General features: G+C 33.7%; 2 protein-coding genes across 2 annotated transcripts in view; both read left to right on the top strand.

Moving 5' to 3' along the window:
- Nucleotides 1–7338, top strand: part of LOC106101959 (protein aubergine-like) — a gene marked incomplete at its 5' end in the record, with an annotated part of 14081 nt that extends 6743 nt beyond the window's left edge. Inside the window, 7 exons of the mRNA XM_013281349.1 lie at nucleotides 609–720; nucleotides 1749–1878; nucleotides 2273–2510; nucleotides 3059–3135; nucleotides 3586–3755; nucleotides 4602–4701; nucleotides 5117–7338. Coding sequence (XP_013136803.1) covers nucleotides 609–720; nucleotides 1749–1878; nucleotides 2273–2510; nucleotides 3059–3135; nucleotides 3586–3755; nucleotides 4602–4701; nucleotides 5117–5281 — 992 coding nt within the window. The remainder of the gene's footprint in view (nucleotides 1–608; nucleotides 721–1748; nucleotides 1879–2272; nucleotides 2511–3058; nucleotides 3136–3585; nucleotides 3756–4601; nucleotides 4702–5116) is intronic.
- A 622-nt stretch (nucleotides 7339–7960) lies between these two features.
- Nucleotides 7961–11819, top strand: part of LOC106101960 (coiled-coil domain-containing protein 170) — a 12120-nt gene continuing 8261 nt past the window's right edge. Inside the window, exons 1-6 of the mRNA XM_013281350.1 lie at nucleotides 7961–8003; nucleotides 9110–9199; nucleotides 9311–10049; nucleotides 10123–10295; nucleotides 10834–11034; nucleotides 11480–11623. Of these exons, the coding sequence (XP_013136804.1) occupies nucleotides 9110–9199; nucleotides 9311–10049; nucleotides 10123–10295; nucleotides 10834–11034; nucleotides 11480–11623 (1347 nt within the window). The 5' untranslated portion in view covers nucleotides 7961–8003. The remainder of the gene's footprint in view (nucleotides 8004–9109; nucleotides 9200–9310; nucleotides 10050–10122; nucleotides 10296–10833; nucleotides 11035–11479; nucleotides 11624–11819) is intronic.

The raw sequence follows: 11819 nt of genomic DNA on the forward strand, positions 1-11819 counted from the left end.
CCCGCTTTAATGCAATACACAGAAGGCAGGCGTAAAGTGGAAGCAATTCGGCGTTTCGTCTCATGAGTGGTGTGCCAGAGGTCTAATTTTAGTTTCTTTCCCTTCACGCCCTTAACCTAAGAAGAAAGGATAGGAAGGAAAAGTGGATTTGACGGTGGAGGAGACGCATAGGAAGGGGCAATATCCTTTTTATGTGCGTCACCTCTTTCGTCGATTAAGGGTAGGCAACGCATCTGCAATTGCGGATGTCTATGGGCAGCTGTGGCTTCGCCATTTTGGCGGAGTCAGGTGGCCGCTTGCTCGTTTGCCACCTTGTAGTATAAAAAATGGCCTTTGACGTACATAAAGGGGATATATCCACTTCCTATGCGTCTCCACTGTCAAATCACTTTCCCTTTCCCTCCTTTTCATTATCTCCCCTTCCTTATCCTAGCACTGGGTTTTCGTTTACTAAATAACTATGTCATCCCTCATCTCAGTCATTTCCCTACAGCATGTCACCCTTCACGCAATCTAACCATCTCTTTCTACTTCTACCTTTATTGGTGTACCACACTAATCTTATATTATATTGATCAGCAATATAACTGAAATGTTTTATTTCTCAGTGACAATACAACGCGATGGACAATCTGATTACGCGGTGATGTGCGAGGAAGTCATCGCTAGGAAAAATCCCGCTATGATACTTTGCGTTTTGGCCAAAAACTCCGTAGAGAGGTTTGTTAATTATGATTATTTGTATCATCATCATCATCATCATCATCATCATCCTTCTCCTTATTAATCACTGACCTGTTTAAACGGACAGGTTATAGGAAGTGGTTTTTGCCTATTCCATTTTAGCGCTGGTGGGGATTGAACTAATAGAGATATAATTAACTGTATTTTATTATAACCAATCAAAAGCTGCAATTTCCAAGCATTTACATTATATTACATAATAATAAGTTGTTTAGATGAATAATATACCGTATGTTAATCCCTGATTTTAATCACATAAAATATAACAATAAACACAACTTTTTAATGGATAAGATTTTTTGAAATCGGCCCAGTAGATTTTAAGTTATTTCAATACATAAAAATGTTTAATATTATTAAAAAGAAGAAAGATTTGCACTTTTTTGTATAGATTATATTTATTACGTTCTATTGAATGTTTTTCTATTTATTATTTACCTGTTTGTCCCAAGTGGATAGCACACTTCCAGATTCTTCCATAGTTTTATTTCTCTGTTTCTCAAATATCTCTGTTTTTCTAAATCTTTCAGATTTAGAAAAACATAGATATTTGGTTACAATTATCCAAACCAAGAACAAACTATTACCCTTAACATAACATTTACATAAGTTTGCAAAATAATGTTGGACTACAGTAATAATTAGTAATATTGAAAAAACACTCAAAACTAAATACACACACTCACACATATACTTCACACACGCACACACGCACTTACTCACGCACGTACTCGGATTCATACACAAACATACACACATGCAATATCACACACTAAATTAACTGTATTATATATTATAATATTATATTTTCCTTTGTTATGTAGCAACTTACTCTTAATTAAATATGATAATTGATTAGAGAAGGTTCCTGTCTCCTGAAACACAGTTGTTATAATTAGTTCAGGAGACAGAGCCCCATTTGATATTGTAAAAATGTTTTTTGTCTAATAGTTTTTCATTTTTTTCATTTTCATTTATAAATACATATAAATGTGTATTTTCAGATACGGTGCTATTAAGAAGAAGTGCACAGTGGACCGCGCGGTACCCACGCAGGTCGTGTGCGCGCGCAACATGACCTCCAAGTCCGCTATGTCTATTGCTACCAAAGTCGCTATTCAGATCAATTGCAAGGTAATATAACTCAAATTTTAAACAAAACTTAATTTACAAATATGGATGGATAGCCCCGCTTTTTTTGTTAATCGTGAATTATATGTCAATCGAATACATACAAAAATACAAGTCTTTTCTCTTTATAATATTAGTATAGAAAAGTATAGCCTGGCAAAAACATCATTTTTATCCGCGATGCGTAACAATTTTATCTAAAGCATAGTAGTATGTATCTATCTGTCGCCTTATTGGTGATAGTGGGACTAAAAGGTGAGACAGATGAAACTTGTTAATCTCACGTCGGGACAGCGGGGTGCCGATTGTGAATTATCCGCTATAATAAATGATTGGAAACATCGCTGTTACCGCTGCTCCTTTGACCCTTCTCTTATAAATAAATAAATGATTGCAGCTGGGCGGCGCGCCGTGGACGGTGGAGGTGCCGTTGAACGCGCTGATGGTGGTCGGGTACGATGTGTGCCACGACACGATGATGAAGCAGCGCAGCTTCGGCGCCTTCGTGGCGACACTGGACCGCCAGATGACGCAGTACTACTCCGCGGTCAACGCGCACACCTCGGGCGAGGAGCTTAGCTCCCATATGAGTTTCAACATCGCCTCCGCCCTAAGGAAGTTTAGAGAAAGGAATGGTGAGAAACAAACACTAGGTTTATAATGGAATACCTGTTCCCATACGACTTTATCCCCATGAAATTAAAAAAAAAATTCTCTTGTTATTTGACAAATCATCATCATCAAATATAATAAAGCGTAAACACACACTACTTCGTGGCATAGAAAGTCAGTAATCACAGTATACTTGAATAATTCTTTTTTTAATAACAAGCCCTACACACGCTTTAGGCTATTTTTTCACGCTATCAAACTTAGGGGGTAAATAAATTGGAAAACACCTTCATGTGGAAAAGGGATTATAAACTACAAGTTGTCAACATTAAGAAAGTAAGGTTATTATAGCATTTGTAATTTTGTCATTTGCACTTGAGAATTTGACAAATGTAAACAATAAAATAAAGTTTTCATAATTTAATGCGGCTAAAGCCCCACGGGAACGGCTGGTTTTAAATAATCTGCTAGCCAACCAGCTAATAATATTTTTGCAAGCTTGAATGTTATCATCATTCCATCATTATCCCTTGTTTTTATTATTACTGTTATAAAATATACCATATTTTAGGTACCCTGCCTTCGCGCATTTTCATCTACCGCGACGGCGTCGGCGATGGACAGATTCCCTATGTTCATACACATGAGGTATGTGATTGAATACCATTATTAAATTGACCAATTTGTTACAAATGAAATACATAAAACTGTAACTTAGTATTTTTTAAAACCTTGTATATTACACCCTCTTGTCCCTATAGTAGGTGGGCATAGTGTGCTCCTCCATTGCCTCAGCCGCCATATTGAAGTCACTCTTAAGAATCTCGTTCACACAATCCATACATACTTTGGTTACCTTACTACTTAGGCTAGGTCATACTACATATGACGTACCTAGATTTCGATCGCGACTCCGTCCGGGGAATTAAAAAAACTATGCCAAATTTAATCTAGATCCGTTCAGCCGTTTAGGCTAGAAACTAACAAATATCCATCCATCTAAAATTTCGCGTTTATAATATTAGTTACATAAGATTTTACAATTTCATTTTCTTTTGATTTCTATAAATATCTCTGTAATATTCCAATTTTTGTTAGGTGTGCGAAATTAAGAAGAAACTCAACGAGATATACGGCGGTGCTGAGGTGAAGATGGCCTTCATTATTGTATCAAAACGCATCAACACGCGCATCTTCCTCAACAATGGCCGCGGAGAGAACCCGCGACCCGGCACCGTTATTGACGACGTTGTTACACTGCCTGAAAGGTATACTGCTTATTTAAATACTAGCTTCCCGTGCGGCTTCATCCGCATAAATTTATAAAAACTTATTTTGTTGTTTACATTTTTCAAATTCTCAACTGCAAATGTCAAAATTACCGTTACCATAATAACTTTGCTTCCTTAACGTTTGCAGCTTGTAGTTTATGGTCTTTTCCACATGAAGGTTTTCCAATTTATTTACCCCCCTATGTTTAATAGCTTTGAAAATATGTAGTCTAAAGCGTATCGTAAGTGTAGGGATTTTTATTAAAGAAGGAATTATTCAAAAATATGCAGTGATTGCTGATATCCTACGCCACGAAATAGTGTGTGTTTATGCTTTATTATATTCGTAAAGAACATCTATAAACGCTTGTAAACACACAGTTATGTACCACCAATATCAGTATATTCTTAAATAATTATTTTTTTAAGAAATAATACCCTAACCTTACGACATGCTTTTGGTTACATATTTTCACGCTATTAAAGTTAGGGAGTAATTAATTCTAAAAAAACGACATGGGAAAGGGACAAAAATTACAAGTTAATGCATAAAAAAACGTAAGTAATTTTTATTCAATGTCAAGCGCTTTCGTTGTCATTAGAACATTTAAATTTTGACATTTTCAATAGAACATTTTAGAAATGTAAGCAATAAAAAGATTTTATAATTTAATTCGAATGGAGCTGCAGGGAAACATCTTGTATTATCATAAAACTTGAAGTTATTTCACCTTAATTAACATTAAAATACAAAGTATTCAATGGCATTCAGTAATGATATATTTTTTGTATGAAACGTGTTTGTTTTGTCTTGCTTACTATGTGTTATTATCAACATTCCAGATACGACTTCTACCTGGTATCCCAGAATGTTCGAGAAGGTACAATTTCACCGACTTCATACAACGTCATTGAGGACACGACTGGTCTTGATCCAGACCGCGTAAGTATATTGATTTAAAATTTTGTTTAGAATCAGTTAAAATAATAAACTATTATATTTCTGTTTTTTTTTTTTTAATAAATATCTTAGCTACTTATGTAATGTACCGAGCTGCTAACATGTTTGAATGATATACTTTCTTATCTTACTAATATTATAAAGAGGAAAGATTTGAATTTTTATATGCATTGAAATTACTCAAAAGCTACTGAGCCGATTTTAAAAATTCAGTCACCATTAAAAAGCTACGTAAAGATTAAGCTACATTTATTGTTTTAATATCACGCGAGCGAAGTCGCGAGCAACAGTTAGTTATCTACAAAACGGCTTAACGAATCTAGTTGATATTCGATGATTTAGAACCATTTTCCGTCGGTTACCATATTTTTAATAATATTACATTTATCTTTTTCAGATACAACGTCTGACGTACAAGTTGACGTACATGTACTTCAACTGCTCGAACCAGGTGCGCGTGCCCTCCGTGTGCCAGTACGCGCACAAGCTGGCCTTCCTCGCCGGCAACAGCCTGCACAACCAGCCGCACTACTCGCTCACGGAGACACTCTACTTCCTCTAAACTCTACTGGCACGCACTAAGGTTCCTTTAATACATCGTCCAATGGAAAACTAAACAACTGCTAATTTTCTAAAAAAAAAAAAAATTTTTGGTCGAGTGATATCTTGAATGTCTCAAATTGTTGCAAAAATATAGACATTTTTGTGTTCCCGGTGGTAGCTTATAATTGATTAAAAACAATAGCTATAAGGAACGGATCTAGAATATATAAAAATGTCGACAGTTAAATTATTTTCCCCTCGTGATAAAAAAAACAGTAAATCGAATCTTAGAAACTGTGATTTTGAAGTTGTTTAGATTTCCATTGGGACGACTGAGGTTCAAGGTCATTTACGCCACATAATATTCAGAGCTGATAATATTTGACCTCTATTGATTACCCACCGGGATTATTATCTATAGTTTAAGAACAGACAACATGGTTGTTATAATTTTATTTTTGTTGTACTGAACTGAACACTTCATCTAAATTTATAGTATTATGACCATTGAAGATGCTGTTTACAGTTTACTAAAGGAATCCCTTGAATTAATTCTCATATCAAATTTACACTAAAGGGCTTTAATCTTGTCGTTAGCAATTTTTAGACCCCTACCACCCCTCTGTTCATAATATGTACATTTATTTTCTTGGCAGCTGTAATTTTTTTTAATAAATGACAAGTTCATTTTATGCACAATAGTTATTGACTTATTTCAAAATTATATGACAGCATATTGAGATATAATACTTGTAATATTTAGATCAAAATGTTACAGTTCAGTTATGTTACTCTAGAAGTAAATGAGTCTCCATTTTTGTTTTAAGTTTTTGTTTAGTGTTAAAATTGAGATTAGTATTTAAGGTGCATTGGATTTCGTTGATTGTTTTGTCGAAATCTTCGGCTGTTTCTTGTTAATTATAAATTGCTCTGTTAAGTATTAAAAAGACAGTTGTTTTCGTCCATTATTGAATTTTTTAGATTATATTTACTACAATAACTTCAATAAAGCAGCGAGAGTTTTGACTATTCTCTATATGTCCTAAAATGCATTTATTAAACATATTTTTCTATTGCCTTTACTACTGTAGTTTTTGTAGCATTTGTAACTTGGTGATCAACTTACCTCTTACTTAGTTATAGACTATGTTAAGCATATGCTCAGTTCTGTCAGTTAACTTAACAGTTCGAATGCTTGTCCGTAAAATGATAACTATTCATTAAAATATAGTTAAAATTCTATCTAAAAATTCACACTGTCGACAATTGAACTGTTCAGTTAGAACTGAGGTTCTGTAGCCACCTCTATGACTAATTTGTGTCTCGGACCTCAAATAATTGCCATATTCGGCAGAAAACTGATTTTGTTGTTATTTTTAGCTGTAAGTTAAAATATGTACAATGTAAACTCTTTATAACAGAACTGTTACCTTTTAGTTATGAAAAGTTGCCATATTGAAAACTAATTTCTTTTAATTTGAAGTCATACAGAAGTAGTTTTTTTTTTCATACTAGAAACTAATAAATGCCAAAGTTAATAGTGAACAATTTGTTTTTATAAATTTTTAAGGCGTAAAAAATAAGCACATTTATTTTGGATTCTAAAAACAACCAAATTTCATCTTTATAGCTATTTTTAGTTATAAGGAGTGACGTTAAAAATAATTTACATTGTATTTGATATACTTTGAGTGATAACACTCGCTTACGTATTAGTTGCGACTTAAATATATTTGTTATGTCGACCAGAAATATAAATATGCAGTAATGAATGATGTGGTTTGTTGGGCTTTGTTGAGGACATAGCACGAAAATTTATGAGAAAGTATAACTTCGACAAGATTTACATTTGAAACACCTAAGGCAAATTTTGTCAATGTCCTTAAGAATACTTTCTCGCAAATTTTCGTGTTACTCTGTGGTTTTGAATAAAAAGGTGCTGGATACATTCCAATTGATGCTAAAAGTATCGTAAGAATGGTGAAAGTCGGATCTAACGCATTCATACTGTTTATTTTCTGGTCAACTATATTATGAATGTCTTTCAATATAAGATTTATCACTTTTCTAAGTGAATGTTGTTTTATTTTGACGCCCTTTTTGTCCTGGACTTTTAATTATTAACCCTTAAATGCACGTTTTCCATTTAAATACAATAAATTGAAACGGGTATTAAATTGTGCATAGATTAAGGGGAAAATAAAGAAAAAAAAATGATTCTTCAAAATAGTCTATTGCGTAAAGAAGAAAAGACTGATCTATAAATGCTTCATCATGCGTTTAAGGGTTAAATGCTTCACTGTCTATAAAAATTAGTTTGTAGCACATAACACTTAACGAAATAAAACAATGTCAAATAAAAAAAATCTTTTAAAGTACTTGTACATCAAGAGAATATTAAAATCTTAAAAAGAAAAGGTAAGATTGTTTAAAAATTACATTGTTAAGCTTAGCCTAATTATATACTTATGGTAAAGGTAAACATTTTACCGTGATATAGTTACTTTTTTTATAATTCCACCTAAACATGATAACGTCATAAACACGCAAAGCTTCCTGAAACCTAAGTACGAAAGCCAGAATCGATTTCCATGTTTACATCGCCGCTGTTCATAGCAACGCTTACTGTTGCAGTTCGTTGTTGCGTTTGTATTGTTTTCTATTAAACTATGGCCGAGGAGAAGGATAAAGACGAAATAGAAGATTGGAAGGTTTATGAAGCGTGTGATAATCGAGACGAGGTGAGTTTTATACTAATATAAATCTAGGTATATGATTAGTGTACAGTCAAAAATTTATTATTATACAAAAAAAATTCGTAACAATTTCTTAGTATATCACGCATTACTTCAAAATAATTGATTTATAAAATCTAATAAAAATGATGTCTTCGTTCATACATTATTAACCAAGTATTGTTTTTCTATGCTGTTATAAACAAAAAAAAATGTATTTTTGTATGTATTGATAAGTCAAATACTACTTGTCCGATTCCAAAAATTATTTCACCATTAAAAAGCTACGTTTTTATTATTATTTATTTTGGCTAGTGATATGTTCGTAGTCGAATCAAGTTAAAATAATTTAAGTACCGCATATAAAAAAATGGTATCGAGCTTTTACCTTCCCTATCTTATCTTATTCTACGGGTCTTATTACAGTTAGGGACCGTTATCATTTCAACGGAAATGGTTTTGTGCATACAGCTGCCCCCCACCCCCTCCCTGTTAAACTAGTCTAGATCCTCGGCTGGCGTCGCTAATTTATAGTTTTTTTTTTTTATATTGCGTTACGAATAATATGAGCAATAGGAAGCTTTTAATGATAACTTTTTAAAGGCATAATTAAAACAGGTTGCAAAAATCGATTATAATAATTTGACCATTTCCGTATTTAAAAAAGTAAAATATATGAGAAAGTAGGGTACATTTATTTCTTTCTGCCTCATTGGCAAAAGTATATTTGCGTTCGTGCATAAATACTGAAATAAACTAATCGGTAAAGTAGCTATAAACTATGAGTCGAGGGAAATCCTTCCGCCTATAATGCAAATTACTCTGATACCGCGGGAAGGGCGGAAGGTAAACTTATACAATCGTATGAAAATATCGTGACTCTTCAATAAGCACGGCTTACAGCCCTAAGCACGCAACGCCTTGTCGAAATACGTACCAAGTACAATTACCGTAGTCTAACCCCGCACGCCATGCAATACCGTCTTCCTTGCGATTGAAAATTATATTCAGTTTTCGGGTTACATCTTGTATTCACTGCATTGCGTAGGTTTAAAAGATAAAAACTGTTTTTAATTTTTGTACGTTAATATTAACAAAGTTATGTTTCACAGATGGATGCAGATGTCGGTAATGACGTGGTAACCGCTCTCAGAAGTGACCTAGCAGGACTGCAGTACAAACGAGACAAATTATTATCCGAAGTAAGTTTTTTAATCATTTTGTACGATGAGTTTTAAACTACTGCGATCAGTTTCTACTTTAAGGAGAAACCTATTGTCAAAATAAAAAAAGCTTTGCATCTTCTTTTGTAGAATAGCGATTTAAAAAACCAAATGTTGTCAAGAGACCAAAGGATTTTAGAGCAGCAAGTTGAAATCGATCATCTACGCGAGCAAAATGCTCGCCAAAATGCCATCATATCATCTTTAAAGAAGAAAATTCAGGATTTAGAAGAGTCACAGCGTAACTTACAAGCGTCACAGGGCAGAAGCGACCTCACAGTACAGACATTACAAAGAGATAATCGTTACTGCGAAGAGAAAATAAAAGATTTGGAGAAAAAGATACGATCACTAGAACTAGAGTGTCACAATGAAGAACAACAAAAAGAAAACGCCCGATGTCAATTCCATGACTTGGTGCGCCGTTTATCTGTAGCCTTGGATTCAGACTTTTGTGACACTGCCCACACTCATTCATCAGAAAGCTTGATTATAAAAGCAGCTGAACTTGTCCAAGAGATAACAAGACTTAAAAACAAATGTATGAACACGACCGAAAACATGTCTACAATAGAACAAGATTTGAGAAGTTGCAGAGACAGTTTGGAAAGAGCCAATTCAGATAAGGATATCCTGCAAAGACAACTTTCATCTCAATTACTCGATATCGAAAGACTTAAACAAGAGAAAGAGTCGCTTGCGGTGCAAAACAGAGTGATAGAAAGAGAGCTACATGAAGCGAGAGAGAAAATATCGCATTGTACAAAAAATTTAAACGTTGTTACTGACAATGTTAATCAAAATGAGTCTTTGATCGTACAGCTAAAAGGTACTATTATTCCTCTTATCTTCCATTATGCAGTCTTTATTTGACATTATTTAAAATCTTTCTACATTTTCAGAGGACCTAAGACACCGCGATGAAAAATATCAAAAATTGCATAGCGAGTTTCGTAATACAATGGAGTCAATTGCCATTCTATTGAGCTTGCCGACGCGTTTCGTGGAGGCACATGAAACTACAATCAAAGATAGGATTCGTGAAATATTGGGTGACAATAAAGATAAGTCTTTGGTAAGTACTCGTACTTTTAACCAAATATTTAATTTCTTAACTATGTTTCTATTCAAGATCGTTAAAACAGATAACTTCAACAGCAGTTTTTAACCGTTCACCTGAAGTCCACAGTGTTCTCTATTAAAAGATGAACCTTTCTGCCACAATTTTTTTTTCCTTCTTCGTTCTCTTACTGAATTAAACCGACAGTAAAACTGGTCTACAAATGAGTCAAGCTTCCAATTAATTCCATTATCTATAAGCTTTTATACAAGAATCTCAATTATTCACTCATTATAAAACACTAAGCCTAGGTAACGTGTTAATCATATTACTAGGATTAATTTATTCCAGTCATTCAGAACTAGTATGAAGCCAGTTACGGAATAGTAAAAAAATCGTCTACGTTATTCTTTGAAGTCAATATTTTTCCACTAAACTCTTCCTTTTTACTTCATCATTACTCTATCACGTGCAAAACAAGTCTACACAACGTAATTTAGTACAAAATTGCATTTTAGTTAAATTTCTTATCAAATGGCATTATGGTTTGTAGCAAATAGAGGCACTGCGTGACAAGCTTGGAATGGAATCCCAGCAGTTAAGCAGAAGCAGCCACATGCATGAACAAGCCAACACACGGGTTCGAATCCTAGAAGACGAAAGGAATATGCTGGAAGCGAAGGTCCATAAGTTGGAGTCAGAATTAAACGCAATGGAACTCTCCAAGGATGGACTTCGTAAGGACAAAGCTAATGTTAGTTCATTTTATAAACAAAATATTTTAATATAATCAGCCAATGTTTCTTTTAATAATAAAAATCTAAACTGACTAGTCATAACTAGTCCCGAAACTTTTTGTATAATCTATATCTATACATATATTATAATAAAATTGATATGTATGTAATGTCAAAAGAAGAAATCCAGATTTCAAGAAGATGATGTATTTACGTTTCTAATGAATTGGATTAAAACTCTTATCTTAATATTGCGAGTACGAAGTCGAGGCAACAGCTAGTATTAATTAAAACATAATTCAATATCTTCGATATTTGAATATTTAAAAATGGAACCAAAGAAATAAACACAATGTAAAATTGTTTTAATTATAAACGATATATCACCGGCCAGTATACGGAAGGCGTTGGAGCGATTAACTTTTTTTTTCGTTTAAAAAGAAAAGTATTTTATTGTTACAGTTTGTAGCATTCCTCGAGCGCTTGAGCAGGACGCTAAATATGGATGAGTTGACCCAGGATGTGGGCATAGAGTTGCACACTGAATCGATTATCCATCGCGCCGAGCAACTGGCGAGACTTGAGAGCGATAAAATCGTCGACAAGGTCAGTTTGCATATCACGTACACGAGAAAGGTTGGTTATAACAACGTTAAAAAAAAATTAAAGCCGTTAAAACCGGATCGCGTATATGTCGCATGTATCGATTTTTATTTATTGGTTGTAGGAATTTTATATCTTGAATGATAATTCTTGAAATTATAACGAAGGACGCTGAAGAATTAAAATATTTTTATTAAAA

Source organism: Papilio polytes, unplaced genomic scaffold (assembly GCF_000836215.1).
Source record: "Papilio polytes unplaced genomic scaffold, Ppol_1.0 DF823934.1, whole genome shotgun sequence".
In the NCBI taxonomy this organism is placed as follows: Eukaryota; Metazoa; Arthropoda; class Insecta; order Lepidoptera; family Papilionidae; genus Papilio; species Papilio polytes.